Source organism: Struthio camelus, chromosome 7 (genome assembly GCF_040807025.1).
Source record: "Struthio camelus isolate bStrCam1 chromosome 7, bStrCam1.hap1, whole genome shotgun sequence".
Taxonomy (NCBI): Eukaryota; Metazoa; Chordata; class Aves; order Struthioniformes; family Struthionidae; genus Struthio; species Struthio camelus.
Window position 1 is genome coordinate 32,770,088 of NC_090948.1, and position 16,743 is coordinate 32,786,830.

The 16,743-nt window shown below is 42.5% G+C and overlaps 1 protein-coding gene across 3 annotated transcripts; it reads left to right on the forward strand.

The window, feature by feature from the left end:
• The first annotated feature begins 884 nt into the window (after positions 1-884).
• Positions 885-14,587, forward strand: GHITM (growth hormone inducible transmembrane protein). 3 transcript variants are annotated; one of them, XM_068950623.1, is made up of 9 exons: positions 885-1,817; positions 3,579-3,737; positions 5,395-5,494; positions 6,533-6,644; positions 7,866-8,007; positions 9,770-9,878; positions 11,471-11,659; positions 12,248-12,419; positions 13,312-14,587. In XM_068950623.1, exons 2-9 carry the CDS (start codon positions 3,609-3,611, stop codon positions 13,397-13,399), a joined length of 1,041 nt encoding a protein of 346 aa, XP_068806724.1. In that variant the 5' UTR covers positions 885-1,817; positions 3,579-3,608; the 3' UTR covers positions 13,400-14,587. The 3 variants fall into 3 exon arrangements, with proteins under 3 accessions (XP_068806724.1, XP_068806726.1, XP_068806725.1); XM_068950625.1 differs by having other exon boundaries at positions 1,155-1,812; XM_068950624.1 differs by having other exon boundaries at positions 1,729-1,834.
• The last annotated feature ends 2,156 nt before the right edge of the window (positions 14,588-16,743 follow it).

Consider the following 16,743-nt stretch of genomic DNA (forward strand, 5'->3'; position numbering starts at 1 on the left):
CAAAGCAAACTTAGGGCTGCCAAAACAATTCTCCTCTGAAGACTACTGCGTTTCTGAACAGTCAGTCCCTGGCTCGTGGCTCAGACTAGGGTTAGGGTCCGCACTGAAAGCCAGAAGCGCAGCTGGAACAGGGCTGGAGAAGAGCCGACCAAGGAGAAAGAGAGCTGTGAAAAGAGTTCTGCTCACAAGCAACACTGAGTCTCCGGACTGAGCAGTGTCCCTGGCCTTTGGCTTGGCCTGGGCTTGGGCTTAGCGTTAGGGCTGGTGGAAAGAAAAAGCCAGAGCTACAGTTGGAGCAGGGCTGGAAAAGAGCTGCCGCAGGAAAATGAGGGCTGCAAAGAAGAAACCCCCTGAGGAAGTCAACAGTCTAGAGAAACGCTGCTGTGCCTTGTCTACGGCTCAGCTTAGGGTTAATGTTAATAACAGAAAAGAAGCCCAGAGCCCCAGCTGGAGCGAGGCGGGAAAGAAGCTGCCGGCAGAAAATCAATGGTGGCGAAAGGTTTCTCCCCGGGGAACGGTGAGGCTCTGGCAGGGCTGGGAGCCCTGCGCGAGGCCCGGCCCGGGCAGGGTGAGGGCTAGGGTTGGTCCTGCTGGAGTCACACCTCCCTCTGAGCTGCGCGTACAGCACCGTATTTTGTACTTATCTGGCATCTGCACCCCGGGCGCTCCCACCCCAAAGCAGGTAATACCTCCACGCCAACAGGTATAACCCCAAGAAGAAAGGGTTAAAAAGGACGAAATACCTCCCAGCTCTGAGTAAATCACTCAGGTGTAAAGGGAAGCAAATGGAAAGGTCTTGAGCTTTCTGACGCCCTGAGAAGAGCAGGGCGTTAGCTCACACGCAGCCAGCGGCAAGGGGAGAGCAGCCGCGGGCAGGCCGAGCCCCAGGGGAGCACCGCGGGCACCAGCAGCGGCTCGGGTCCCCTCGGCCCTCCTTGGCACGCCGCAGCAGTCGGGCAGCCTCCGCTCCCTGCCATTTTAACGCCCGCGTCAGCACACCGAGCTGCTCGCTGACAAAATGGAGGGCAAAAGCGCACAGAACAACTCGGATTATGACACTCCTCGAAGGTAAAGTTAACTTTTAAAGCTTTGCTCTCATTTATTTTCACAGAGCGCATGCCACCTGCTGGAAAAAGGCAGCAACTCCTTTACAAACCGGAGCGCGCACAACGCACGGGACCCCGCTCCGTACCGGTGCGGTGAAGAGGGCGAGACACGCGTGCTGAGCATCCTCCGGACACGCACGGCAGGGGCTGAACGTAGCCCACGAGGGGAAGCAAACCAGGACCCAGGAGCAGACCCGCCCGCGCCTGCCTCGCCGGCGTGGCGCGCCCGGGTAGGCCCCCAGCCCGCCCCCAGCGCCTCCCTGCCCCCACTCAAAATGGCGGCGCCGGCGCTCAGCCGCCGCGCGTAAAATGGCGGCTAGCGAGCGCTGCCGTCTGTCGAGATAGCGGCGGCTGGCCTCTGCCTCCTCGCTCAGGGCGGCAAGCGCCGCTGAAAGCCCTCCGAGTCAGGCTCGCAGAGCACAGGGCCTCAGTTGTTGTTTGCGCGACCAGAAACCAGACCGCAAATACTGCAGAGCCCTATCGAAGATGACTTCCAGAAGTTTCTCTGGCCGTATTAAAGATGGTTCCTGCGCCTTCCCTGACGGCTGCGGGTGACGCTTCGCCCGGCCGCCTCGAGCCAATGGCGCTTGCGTGCTCGAGGGTCACGTGGGACCAGCGAGCCAGTCACCGGAGGTTCCGGCAGGCGCCACACGTGACTTCCGCTACCGAGGCATCGTTCCGGCCTGGGGGATCGGCGGCGGAGCTGGTTCGGTGGGGCTGAGCGGCGGGTGCGCGGCGGTGCGGGGAGGGGGGCGGCCGGCCGGCCGGCCGGCGGCTCTTCATCGGTGCCGGGCTGTCTCCGCGGGGCGGGCGGGGGAACGCTTGTTGAGGGCCGCGGCTGCTTCGGCGGAGGGGGCCGGGCCGGGCCTGGCCTGGCCTGCTGTGCGCCGCCGTCGCCTCGGCTGGGCCGCGCGGCACGGGCGGTCGAGCAGGGCAGAGTGTGACCTGGGGAAATCAAGGGAAATAAAGGCCGCTTCAGGGGCCGAGGTTTTGCCCCTCGCGTGCCTCTTGCTGCCGTGTCTGCCTTTGTGAAGGCCGTCTGGGAGTGTTTTGTGCACGGCAGCGATAGTGAGGCCTAACTCGTTGTGGTTTGCTGTAGTAATTTTAGAGATAACAGAGGTATGAATTGGAAGGTGGCTGCAGAGGAGGGGGGGAGGAATGTACGCAGGCATTTTGGCTGACATAGTGAATAGGGTTGACCTTGTTCCCTCAAGGTACAGTTCTGGTAGGTCTCCCTGGAGTAGAACTGGTTTCCTTATGGTATGGTGCGGCAGTAACTTCACAGTATTTTTCTTGCTGCTGCATTTCCCAGTAGGAATGCTGAAATGTTGATAGTGTTTTATGTTTTTAATCTTGTGCAGTTACCCATTTTTCCTGTTAATGTAACGTTTGGAAAAATTAGCTTCTAAAAAACAAAAAATCACAAGAGCAGTCACTAAGTTCTGAAAAGTATTTCCTGAGTGTGGTGTTGGGGTTTAGTAGAACAACTAGGATGTGTCTCTGAAAATACTTGTCTTGCATAAATAGGATTTCGTAACTAAGCTTCAAAGAAGCGTGGCTTTTTGTAGTGGCAAAACTATTTTGTTTCATTTTTCACTTCTCTGCAGTTGATCTGCAGTGTCTAATGCTGTGGGTCCTCGCTTTTCATTCATGTTCGAAGTTATCTTTGTTCATTGTACTCTTAAATTATATCTGACACTATATAAATTATAAACGGTTGTTAGAATAAGTATACTGATAGTTGGGGTGTCTTTTGGAAAAAGAGATTATATGTAGATATAAAGTATGTGAAACTAGGAGGATTTTGTTTCTTTTACAAGTGACATATGCAGTGTTTATAGAGGAGAGTTGGCAATTTTAATAGCACCTATAGTATATTCAGGCTGATCTTTGCCTGTCCTAGGGAATCCGCTCAGGTTTGTGACCTTGACTAAATGCACTGTCCATAATACTGGCTAATCCTTCAAAGATAGGATTTAAAAACTTTTTTTCTGAAACTGTCTGCCACGTATATTATGCTGTGGGCTCATTTGACTGTATAGTTAGCTGATGGCTGTGTAAATTTGGAACACTTCTTGCTCTTTGGAGGGCAGAAAGTTGATGCAGTGTTGTTTCTCAAAATGGAATTAGTTGCCAAAGTAACTCGAGCCTGTAACTGGATGCCCTTTATGAGCGCATAACGGGTCTTGATGTAACCCATATGTATGAGAAGTTGTATTGTCCTTCTGTTTTTTAAAGGAAGAACCTTGATGTGGGAGATAAGTCTCTGACTGAACTGGGAGACAAATATAGATAGAACAGAGTGAAATTGTATATTAAAAGAGCTAGAGTGTTCTTAAGTTACAATACTTCAGTATTAGTACTGTTTCTATTATGTAGGGCAGCCTAGTCAAGCATGAGGACTAGGTGTAACGTTTTGTCTGAAAACCGAGTAACCAAATAGTAAAGTATGTTTTCCTTGTGCACTTGCAGGAATATTGTGTCTTAACCGTTTAAGCAACCATGCTGGCTGCAAGGCTAGTATGCCTGAGGACGTTACCATGCCAGGCTGTCCGCCCTGCCATTATTCAGGCTTCGCCAGCTTTGAGGAACACCAATATAAAAGCATACAGGCTGTGGCAGCCTAGCCAGGTGAGGTAATTTTTCTAATGTTTCTTATTGCTCATGTATTAAAGGGTCAAATGGCTTTTTTTTTTTCCCCAAAAGAATCACTTTGCAGGTAATCTCTGTTGTGAATGATCATGAGCCTTCCACTTGTTTATGGCCTTTGTGCTCTAAGTGAAGGAAGTGTGTTATTTACTTAATTACAAAAGAGGGGTTTTAAGAGCAATTCAAGTAATGTTTTCTGTTGCCCTGTTAATATTCTTAGAAAAATAACTTAAAGGAGGTAATTAGCAGTGGACAAGCCTCACTAGATAAGGTAAGATGGGTAGGAATTCTTGTCTGATCCCCTGTCTCCCCTCGTTTCCTGTTTCTGAGTAAAAAATCTTAAGTATTGAATTAAAGTACAAACCTTATTTATCTTTAGAGACTTGGTCTCAATATGTGTTTAGAGCTCTAGCCCAGGTTAGAGTCATTTCTAAACTCTGGCAGACCATTTCAGGCCTCGTCTGTGGTGTTGAAAGTTAACTGTTAATCCTAAGAAACGCTGCCTCTTTATTCTTCAGTGAGAGAAGATACTTCGCGTTTGCTGTCTGCACAGATAACTCTCAACTTCGTTCAAAGATTTCCTTCAAAGTTAGTCTTGTTAGTGGACTGTTGCGCTGTGGAGGCATTGCTCTTTTGTCATTAACTTATGGAAAATGTCTTCAGCAAATTCTCTCCTCCTTTCTGTCTCTATCTTATATATGCGTTGTCTTACATATACTTTTTAAAGCATGCTAAGCTTACAGTTGTTTTTTTTTAATTTGAGAGGAATGCTGTGTAATTTTAGTGTTAGAACTAGATGTTGTTAGATAGAAAAACAACAAAGCTGAAGTACATTGCTAGACACCCTGGATTTTATCATAATTGCTGATTGTAACAATGTTTGTAGATTTCCGTTTTTAGTATTAAAACATAAGCTTGCAGCTTGCAGTTAGCCTTCCATTGGTTAGGTGCCTGCATAATGATTTCAGAAACTTCTCAACTTAAAAAGCTATTTCTGAACTTAAATATGAAGTTGTTCTTGGTTGCTCTTGCAGCTTACTAAGAGTTTGATAGAGCAGCATGTTGTAATTGTTTGGAGCGTGTCAGCCTTAAGTCTTCATCTCGTAGGCCTTCACTCAAGTTTTGCTCTCAAATATAGTGCCTATAAATATAACTGTAAATTGGAGTTCATGTCTACTTCTCAGTAGAGAGGGCAAGGGCATGTAGTTTTTGTCTCATAAAAAGACAACATGAAAACTTAAGGCCTTGTTTAGTACTGTTGGGATAGAGTAGAAGAAAAGCAAACATTTGATTGTGGTTTTTAGCTGAACTAAACACTTTGGAAATTCACAGTATTGGTTCTGTACTTTCAGAATGTGTAAATACATAGAACAACTCCTTGCTTACTGACAAAAGCTCTTAAACTTTCATCTTAAACTGTTTTCCTTTAGCACGGTTGTTTCATGTCTTAGGAGATGTGGGCAGATGAGTAAGAGACCAGTGACTTTAAGTGCAGCAAGTGAACGGCAGTATTTCAGTGTGTTGAGAATAAATTGCTTTTCCTCAAAAGTGGTTTGTTGTTTGTAAATATAGCTTATTAGTAAGAAATGCTTTCTCTTTTGTTTCATTGAATCTTTCTAATGTTACCTCTGATCCTTAGTGTTACGCAACGAGAGTAAGAACGGGCATAAGGCGTGGAAAAATTGGCCAAGAAATCAAAGAAGCAGCATTCGAGCCATCTGCAGAAACTGCACTTAAAGGTAGAGTAGCTCTACTTTAAGTACTGCATGTGTTTGAAATTCTTTGAGGGAAACCTTTTCATTCAAACCATTAAATAGACTGAAAAACAACCGTTTGATGTTACGGTTTGCTAGTGACATCTCAAATGTCTGGATTCAGTTTGTCTGCTTGTCTTTTCTTGTGATGTTGACAGCTGCAAATACCGCGTGTTATAGAGAAGTTTCCTGTTGTCTCTGCTTTGAGCTTTTGTTGAGAACGATTTTCTTTCGGTGTTTCACAAAGGGATTGTTTAAAGAGTAGTGTTCTGCAAAATAAATTTGCAAATCTTCTGCAATAGAGTTGAATCAATAAATAGCATTTATTTAAATTCACTAGATGAAAATTCTCTCTAGCACATGAGAAAAACTATAGTCTTAAGAATTATACAGCTGAAAGTGTTTTGTCGCAACTCTTACTTCAGTTATACCAACATCGGATGGCGTTTTTAATGGTAGCCATAATCTGATGCCTGTGGTTCACAGGCATCAGAATCAAACAGTAGAAGCTGATAGGGAACATGCATTGTTCCCTGTGGGCTTTGGAAATCATTTTTTTGAACTGATTTGGATCTCTTTGTTACCAAAGAGCTCTTGAGGGAGCAAACATTAAGGGCGGATAAATGAGAGCAAAAGGGACAGAGGTCCAGTTTTTCTACTGGAGAACTTATTGACTAGCGTTATGTTGGGATGCTTGTCTACTGTGATGACGGTCAATAAACTTTGTGACTGGCTGGTCTCCTGTTCCTTATTCTGTTTTGTGAAGCTATATTGTGTTGGCAAGCTATCTAGGCTGTTTCAAATCCAGGGGGGGTATGTGTGGTGTTGGTTTTTTTTTGTTGGTTTTTTTTTTTTTTTTTTTTTTAGAACTGGTAACATGATGGCTTGAATAACTACTGAAGTGAAGCTTTGAGAAGCCTACCTTGGATCAGTTATCACAGCTATAACTAAATTAATATTCAAAAAATGCTTTTAATTACAGGAAGAACCGTTCATGAGAGCATGAATTTTTTTTTTGTACAGCTGATCGCCTGGGAAGATTAGTTGTTGCTGGGGGGGCTGCTGTTGGCCTGGGAGCTCTATGTTACTATGGAATGGGCATGTCCAGTGAGATTGGAGCTATTGAAAAAGCTGTGTAAGTAAGATGATTTCTTTTAAGTAAAGACTACATGAAATGACACTCTCCCACGCTTATATCTGCCTTCTCTGTTTAGTTTCCTCCAGTATACATATAGCTTCTCCCCCCCCCCCCCCCCCCCCCCCCCCCAATCTCTGAACAAAGAGCCCGCACTTCTGGACATGCAGAATAATTTAGGATGGGTACTCAGTCTTCTGTAAACACACTGGTTAAGAATGCTTTGCCTGGCATTCCTGTGAGACTTTGGTCATTAAACTTCCTTACAATATTCTGTAAGGATGGTTGAGGAGAATTTCCTTTGAACACATTGCTTATGTTAGCTCATAATGAATTTCTGTTGTACTTGAATGAGTTGCTTCTTGGCTAACAGAAAACAAGAAAAAACTATAGTCATTTAAACTTTAGGTGGTGATAAGCTGGGGCTTGGGCACAAATGAGTGCTGGAGATGCTTGGGTTTACTTTCTCCCCACTTATAGTTGGAAGTGACTACCAATATTCATATGTAATGCTTGCTACTTGTAGCTGTGTGAAGTCATTCATCTACAAACTGCTGTTAATAATTTTTTGAATTCTTCCACAAGCTTTCAAGTAATGGGTCAAAAGAGTAAAATGGTAGAAAATGTGTACAGTGTGTTTATTCTTGGTGGTAGCTGAAGGAGCTTCCTGTCCATAGTGTGATTGTATCATAGCGGAGACACTCTCACATCTGTTTTTGTTGCTGTTGTTAGAGAGCTCTCAAAATGACATGCATATCTTGTGATACCAGATAAACAAGTGTAGTATGACTCAGCGTTTTGTGAGCTGCTCAGCAGGTTCTTTAATGGTTGCTACACATTCTATAGACTTCCTTTAAACTGGTTTATATATGCACCGTTGTTATTTTTGGTAGTTAAAACATTCATTTTGTTTCCCATGTATGCTTTCTCCACAGAGTGATCTGTAACTAGTGTTATTTGTAATTGGCAATATTTCCAAAGAATTGATTATAGTATACCAGTTTGTGGTGGGAAAGACTAAAAAGTGAAAGTTTGGACTGTCTCTTCTCCCCCCCACCCAAAGATAAACTCACAGCAGAAGTTGATAAACCATGCCATTATTATGAAACCTCCCTGATATCTATATCTAATAATGTACTTAATAGCTTTGATCATGTCTTTGGTTAGTCTTTGTTCTGGTACCGATAACTGCACAACTGTGCATTACTGCTTATTTTTCAGCATTTGGCCACAGTATGTGAAAGACAGAATTCGCTCTACTTACATGTATTTTGCGGGAAGCATTGGCTTGACAGCACTGTCTGCTGTGGCAGTGAGCAGATCTCCGGCACTCATGAGCCTTATGACAAGAGGCTCTTGGCTGGTAAGTTCGTGTTAAATCTAAAGATATTTACCGAAGGGCTGACCCCAAGTGTGACAGTTGGTATCGAAAATGCAAAATATAAACATCTCTGTGAAAGGTGAGGCAAAACTTGAGGTACTGAACTCAGTAGTCCAGAGGCTTGGAAGAATTCAGCTGAGCAAGGTACCCCCGGGCCCTGGAGGTGATGTTCCCAATTCTTCTTCAGCAGGCATCGTTAAAGCCTTAGTAGTCACAAATAATGATGTGAAACTGCAGTGATAAAAGCAGGGGGAGCTGGGTTTCATGGGCATACATCAGTCAAGGTTGGTGGTGACAGTCATAGTGGTTCTATTACACAGCTTCAGCAGAATTGTTGAAAGCTTAAACTCCATAAAACTAGAACGCACTCTGCCAGCTGGCTTTATCAAGTATTATTCATGTGCTGCCCTCAGTAGGAAATGTGCTGAAAGGTTTATAGAAGAATACATTGAGGTTTTTTGAACTACATCACCACCTTGTGTAAGTATTGAACTTGTGAAATAATGACTACTCACAGATTCAAAGAGAATATAGATGTAGGTATTGTGGGATTCCTCAGAGAGAAGTAGAAGTTGCTTTTAGCATGTGGAGTTACTTTTTAAAAGACCTGTGATCTTAAGAGCAGTACACATCTTTCAAATCTGTTGGCTCTGTAGACAGTGATTTATGATTTCATATTTGCAAATACTAAGTAGGGCCCAAAGCTTATCCAAGTATATGTAGGTGCCTTAGATGTAAAGTGGCATGAGCAATATCAATCTTCTGTCTTAAATGGTTTGGTAGCTTTGAGTAGCAAAACTGCAAATATTTTGGCTTTGCGTCTTGCTTGTTTGGATTTTAAGAACCATTACTTTCCAAGACAGAAGTGCTAACGTACTAAAGACAGTATTTTTTGACTTCTGTATGGTATCTAATTACATTGCTGATTGGCACCTTGTACGTTTCCGTTGATAGCTTGTCTTTGAAAAGCTATTCACTCCAATTCTGTGCTGCTATCTTGACTAGCTACGTGCAAGTGAGAACCTGTTAAGTAACCATCAGAGCCCAATGGTACTACTTTCACCATTTTCAAAACACGTGCATGTTCTTAGGCATTTCTTCTGCCTGTGCCCTTCTGTCCACCTCTCTGAAAGCTGTCTTTTGTTGGCCAAGGCCAAAATGATACTGGTAGTCATAATCGCAAAGGCAAACTCCTTATAAGATGTGCCTGCTGAGTGCATGTGTGGTAAGTGTAGTGGCATAGTGATAATTCAATGCCTGCATCAATCTCTGCAGAGATTAATTTAATAATGCGTCCTTGGTGATTAACTAGAGGTTGGACCTTCCTGACTGGTTTGTGAGCTGCTGGAAGGTTCCGTTCAGAAGCAGCGCTAAGGGGAGGCAATGAGCCTTAAAATGAGTGGCAGCAAAAGCATCTGAACTGAATATTGGCTTGGGGTTGGGAGGAGAAATGTACATATTATTACATTTCAGCTACCTTTATGAGGATGAGTAGAGGGAGGAACCATACCTTTCCCTCCTATCTTGCTCAGGTAGGAGACTTGCTGTAGGTTATCACTGAACTCGGATTTCTGAAAGACTGAGTAAGAGTAAAACAGAAGTTGCTGCAAGCAAGAGTGTGCTGCTCTTTCAGAATTACACTGTTAATTTCTAGACCACAGGTTAGAACAGATTTTAGGGGAGAACGGAGACAGACCGTGTGTCCTAATGCCAAACTGAGCTATGTAATGCTGTGTTTTTACAGGCAATAGGTGCAACTTTTGCAGCTATGATTGGTGCTGGAATGTTGGTCAGGTCTATATCCTATGAAGATAGTCCGGCAACTAAACATCTTGCCTGGATGATGCATTCAGGTATGCAATTTTACTTTTCAGTGTAGAGGTCTTTGTTTCAGTGTGATCAGGTTCACTTACTTTAACAAAACTTTGACCTTTAAAGTAAAGTTTTAGGAGAGTTACAGTTTTCAGAGGGACCTGTGAGAACTTGTGAATGTCAGTGAGCTTTCTTAAGTGTTCTTCACACAACTCCAATACTTCGTAATCTTGTAAAAATCCATGCTCAGGCTAAACTTGAGATACAAATATGCCCTGCTAGGTAGAACTAAATAGCTTCTTAATTGTTTCCGTTTACTGTTTTATGGGACCATAGCTTTTATAAGCACTTGTATACACCTACCATGTCACCTCTTTTGTAGAATGAAATTGTTCGAATGTTGATGTTCTCGATGACAAGGACTGTCTGCTGCAGTGTGAAAAAAGTCAAGTACTGCTTGGATCAAGTTCTTCCACAAAAGCATACCATTACCACTAATACCTAACAGTAGTTCTGCACTTACTGTAAAAAATATATTTTTCTGGCCTACCTTCAGATTGTTTGTGGGATCTTTCCAGTAGGCTGCTAGGCTTAGTAAAGCAGTGAGGAAGGTACTGAAACAACCTTATGCTAAGATGACCTAGCAGCTATTTTTGCTGTTGTGTGAAGTGTTGTCTTCGTCCCCCCGCCCACTCCCCCCAAAATATTGTGAATTGGTTTTATTCCTAACAGCTTTCCTGGGAAAGGAGACTTGTTTCCTAGAGCCTCCTTTTAAGGAGAAGGACTGGATTTTTTTCAACAGGAAACTCTATTTCCTATAAGATATGAAAGAGCATTCATTTTTGGTCTTGTGGTGGATCTCTCCTGTGTACTGGATAGAAGGATTTTTGAAAACATGGGATTTTGGTATTTAAACCTAAATTTCTTAGAGGCATACTCCTGTTGGGTATGTCAGGCAGAGTTACAGATGAGTTTCTCACTGAAGGTAATAGCTATTTCAGGTTACAGTGGCTTTCATGTCTTTCAAAATTGCTTTACCAGAAACAATTTATGGTTCAGGAAAGACAAATGTCCGGAAGTCAAAGGCCCGGAAGTCATATTTGTCTCTTTGGAGCTCAAGATTTTTATCAACTAAGAGGAAATTAAATTTACTTCAGTGGTTGTTACTAACATATCTTAAACTGATATTAATGGAACAGATGGAAGCTTCATACAGGACTCCAGGGAAAAGTCTGGCTTCCTTGGTCAGCTGTTCCTTGTAGCAGAAATCTGTCCTGCTTTACAGCTTTGAGTGTTCCTATGGCTCTTATGTAGCTGATGAGTCTATGCGAAGTTTTCACCAGCTGTGTTTTGAATAGATCAATATGCGGGCTGGTACTAAAGCTTTCTTCCACAGACCACCTCCCTGGCATATTCCCTAAAGCTAGATGAAAGTAGCTCACTCATTTTAAGATGGCCAGCCTGTCATGCCGCCTTGCCTTTTGGATAGATACGGTCATACACGATAGTATTTTTATCATGTAAGTGGTATAGTTTGAGCTATGCTATCTGGCTGAAAAAACATAGTTTTGGCAGGTGGAGTCTTCAGTGAAACTATTCCTAATGGATTTTGTTTTGTTTTTCCTTTGACCAGGTGTGATGGGTGCAGTGGTGGCTCCTCTAGCCTTCTTGGGTGGTCCCCTGCTGATCAGGGCTGCCTGGTATACAGCTGGAATTGTTGGAGGGCTCTCAACTGTGGCCATGTGTGCCCCAAGCGAAAAATTCCTGAATATGGGAGGACCACTTGGAATAGGCTTAGGCTTTGTTCTTGCCTCTTCAATTGGTAAAATACTGTTTTGATACTGTCAAAGTAGATGATAAGTTTGAGCGGTTAAGGTGCTCCTCATTTGGAACTGCAGACTGGTCTCTTCAGTTAAGATTTGCTTTAAGTAGCAGCAAAGCAGAAGATGTTCCGTTAAACTTTGTCTTAGAAACAAACTGTGCAGTTAAAAATATAAAATTACAGTTATGGTAAGTGTTAATTTGACAAATGGCTGATAGTGGTTGCTTCTATTTTTGGCTACTGTCAGTGACTAGAGAAGGTAGTAAGCATGAGCTTAGCTTCTGATCCGCTCATTCTTCTCCCTTCTGTGTTTGTGGACATATTGTATAAAAGTCACGGGGCAGAACTACTTCCATATGAAGAAAAGTACACGGTTCCCTAATGTGCTTAAAATTACTGCATCGACTTGTATATGCATCATCTCCAGCTGTTGTACGCTGGTATATGAAAGCAGCCCTACAGGTTGATGAGAATTTTTGAGTACTCCTTGAAAAATACTTACTACAGTAACTGAAGTTTGACCTTATGTGGAGTAGCAGAGACGTTTACAGTAGCTTTCATTTAACGCTTTTGTACATGTGTTTTTAGGATCCATGTTCTTGCCTCCTACGTCTGCTTTTGGTGCTGGCTTGTATTCAGTAGCTGTTTATGGTGGATTGATACTCTTTGGCATGTTCCTGCTGTATGATACGCAACATGTTATCAAGCGTGCAGAGACTCTTCCGTATTATGGAGTAACTAGATATGATCCAATCAATGCGTAAGTGTTCTGCATCAGCACAAAGCTGGTTGCAACGTCTACATAAGGATTTGTTTCAAGTAGTATGGAAGTATACTTTCCAAAAAAAAAAAGAGTTCCTTTGTTTACTGTCCAAAAGTATATTGCTGTAAAATTTGAAAAATAATGGAGTTTTGAAATACAATGTGAAAATAGCTACTGGGGTTAAAACTGAAAGCATCTCCCTGAAGCTAGAGAAACAAGATTAAACGTCATGTGCCTTCAACAACGTAACTTTTTTAGAAAGCCTTTTCCTGCTCAGAAGGAAGAGTTTTTATAGCTATTCCGTGAAAACACCTGTCAATATCAGCTCAGGCAAGCCATGTTAATTCTTTTGTAGTTACTCTGTATTTGTTAGTCTTTGTCACTAAATAAAAAAGGTTCCTCATAATAGGTATAGATCAGCATAGTAGATATAGAAAGAAGGATTAATTGACCCTCAGTAAGTACAAGTCAGATTTAGCAAGTAGCTTCCTTGCTGTAGGTGTTGTCTTTCTGATCTTAGGTGCATTGCTTGCTTCTTTTGGTTTCTGATCTTTAAAGTAGAATAATACTACTAATCTTTAAAAATACCTGGAGGTGAGCAGATAGAAATGCAGCATAAAAGCTGACTGTAACCTCACAGGGGTATAACAAGGGCTACTATTTGAGAACGGTATGATGTCTATCAAGGCTTTAGCAAGTAACTAAATTGCTGGCAGGTTTCTGGTTAAAACAAGGTCTAGGTTTTGTACACGCCAAGTGCAGAGGACACAGCATAGTTGATCTTTGTTACAGGCCCTTAAGGAAGGCTTTTGAAAATGAAGTATCATGGTGTGAGACACCAAATACTACTTCTGTTCCACTAGATTAACTTTGATTTCCTGTTTCCTAGGTGCCTGCGCATCTACACAGATACCCTAAACATCTTCATTCGGGTGGCCACCATGCTTGCCACTGGTGGAAGTGCCAGGAGAAAGTAAACCAAGGCTCCTCTCTGCAACTGTCTGATAGATCAAACTTCTAGGTTATCTGCCTAGTGCATATACGAAATAAAAACTCATGGGTACAAGCAGTTTTGCTGCAGGAGTCAGAAGTGTAAAGCATTTCAGCAAATTACTCTTGTTTCAGTGCAATGTGATTCAAACTTAATGCAAACCCTTTCCAGTTCTGTGTTTAAAATAGTGTGAATTGCTTCTAATTGTACCTTATTTGGGGAAAGTAAATTATTTTTAATATATTGAGTAAAATAGTTGGTCAGCTTTTTAATGGGCTTGGCAGCAGCTTTTGTTGCTTTCCTTTTTACTGTAACTACCTAGTAAAAGGAAGTAATCTCTAAAGTGGTATCCCTTATGCCAATAGGGATACAAGCTACTTCAGGAAGTGCTGTTGAGAGAAAACAGCTTTCAGTTAAGATTTTGTAAAATGATCCTCTAGTGACACATGAAGAACTGAACAAATTGGATACAGCGCTGACTGCGGTCAATGCCTTCTGTTATCTAGGCAGAAACTTCAGAAATGTGTAAGCAGTTGTTAGGAGTACGTTGGCCTGAGTGAATGAGGTGACCAAAAGTAGAAAGGGGACATGAAGAGGAAGCTTTGCAGCGCCTGTCTTGTTTGAAGACTTCAGTCTCTTTCTGAAGCACACATTAAGACACTGGAAACTAAACCTGAGTCTTCATGTTAACTGGGTGTAATAGCAACCAGGCTCTTCTGGTGCTAGAGTTGTAAATCATTGAATAGTGTTAGAGGTATGTCTTTTTTCCAGCGACTAAACTTCAGTATTGCAGGTGAAGCACAGACTTTTGGAAGAACTTCCAGTGCTCTTAAAAGCTTGTACAATTGGCACTGAAAGAGGCGGTTGAGGATGCCCTGTTGTAAACCCAAGTATCATAAATCTACCGTACTTCTGTACACTTTCTTCCTCTGTTTTTAACTCTTCTGCAAATCGGTATGTTTAGCTCAATCTAAAACGCTCCCTATCAGTGTTGTTGATTTGACGTTAACAAAGGCATACCTGCCAAACTCCATTGGTATGTGTTGGAATAAGAGGTGAGTTCTTGGGCACAAGGAAGCTTTGAGCAGATGTCAACAACTCAAACTTTCATTTTCTGTTAAATATGCTATGCTCATGTATTGACTTATGGAACAATAAAATTCTAGCCTCACAAGTTTACTGCTCACTTCTGTGTTAGTGCAAGTATTTTAATAACTCTGCACAAATAACTTGGTTAAGAGCACTGTGAATACGTTGTTGGCCGCTACTTCCTTTGCGAGAGTGCTGATGTGTATGTCTCCAAAGAATCCACAGAGATGACTTCCAGTTTCACTGTCTTTATGAAATCTTTCTCAGACAAAGATGCTGATCTACGCTTGGTTGAAGTGGTCCAATAGGTGCAGTTTGTTTGGCTACTGACCACAAGCAATGTTGCTTTTTTTTTTTTTTTTTTTTGCCTGTAGTATGCTGCAGTATTTTTAGAATCTTGAGTCATAGGGAAGGAACAGTGTGATTGTGAAGAACCTTGTCAACTCCTTTGTGTCCATAGTACAGTCTAACTTCCGGCACTTTTACGGCTGAAGGCATCTGTGTAGTGCTTTGGAGGAAGACATTTCTGGATCATGTAAGTGTAAGTAAGTAGACTGTTTAAAGGGTTTTTATCTCTTTAAGCAATTTCATAATGCTCAATCAAATTCCGTGTACTGTTGCTTTAACTGAACACAGCAATGCGCTTGTCCTCAAATCCTGTATCTGTTGGGAACTGTCTTGCAATAAAGCTCTCATATCTGTGCAGATCATTAAAATGTAGGGAAAGTACTTTTTTTCTGAATTTTGAGGACAAAGCTCTCCAATTGGCTGTGTGAACCAAGGAGGGGGGTCTGGGATTATTTGAAACAGGTGTAGAACTGCTTCAGGGAGATATTGATGGAAAGTAAGAGCAACAAGTAGGTTTAGTACCTTTTAAGAGACCAACAAGCCAAATAGCATCTGAAAAAGCAGTAGTGCTAGTGTGTGGTGGTGGATGAGGTGATATGAGCAGGAATATACTCTGTGATGCTTTTTAGCAGAAGTCTCCAAAAAGAACAGGCTTAGGATTTCAGGGGTAAAGGAATGATGCTTAAGTGAAGAATTGAGGTTTGTCTTCTCAATTAAGACAGCTCTGACTTAAGGAGTGATCACAATCCAAAATGATGCACTTTGTGACGAGCACAAGCGCAGATGCTTGCCTTTCGTAAGGGGAAAGGTGAGCGAGAGCCTCTATCTGAGCTTGCTGTTGTTCTGCTTGGTGCCACTCTCCTGGAGTGCAAACTCTGAAGAAAGTGACATTTTCTACAACTAAAAATTTGGCCCCAATCAAATTGGGGTCAATCCTGGCCCCAATGTCTGAGCATTACTGACATCTCTGCTCTGCAGAAATTTTGTCAGTAGCCTCTCCTGTTTTTCAAAGGGACTGCTGTATAATTAGTAAGCATGTTTTTTTTTTTTAATAAAAAAAATCCTAGGATAAGAGCGTTGTCAAGTTAATTGAGGCTTTGTGCAGCGCACCCTCTGTGCACCTTTTGGCATAGGACTGTATGTTTGTGGGTGTTGCCTGGCTGGACAGCGAGGTGGAGGTGGGTGGGCAGGCAGCGCTTTCCTTGGCGGAGGGCATGCAGATAGGACAGGTGACAGCAAAGCTAGACAGCTCCATTGAAACAACCTGCTGAAAGCATAGTATTTCCAGCAGACATGGGTGAGAGAGAGTGAGGACCTCCCTCCTTGTTAGGTTCCACTTGTGGTTTGGGGAATTGAAAAGAATTGAAAGTCTATCGTAAATTCAGTCTAAGATACTGTGGGAGAAACAGAGGCAAGAAAACATTGTAGAGCAAACTGGAAATGAAAGACTAGAAGCGCTGAACTAGTGTCATCTCCAAACTCACTAAGAAGAAGAAGTCTGTAACACGGTCAAAGATTATGTAAACTTTCAAGTTCATCAGGAGAGGGGTTGGGGACAGGAGATTCAATGAAAACACAAATTACTGTAAAGCAAACAAATCTGACTTCAGAGCCTGTTACCTAGATGTCTGAGATACAATAGCCTTTTTGTTGAAGCCTTTCCTTTTACAGAAGGAGCAGCAAATATTCTATTACACCTTTGCAGTTGAAAAGAGGTTACTGTTTCCAAGGTGAGTATGGGGCTAGAAATAAGTTGAGTGTAAAGGGAACGATTTCTTAGTCATCTGGGGAGATAAGAGATGCATCCTTAGATTCATGTTGCTAATCCATTATGTTTAAAAGTCAAAGCATGTCCCTCAGTCATGCAAAAAGTAATACGAGTTCTTATGGTTA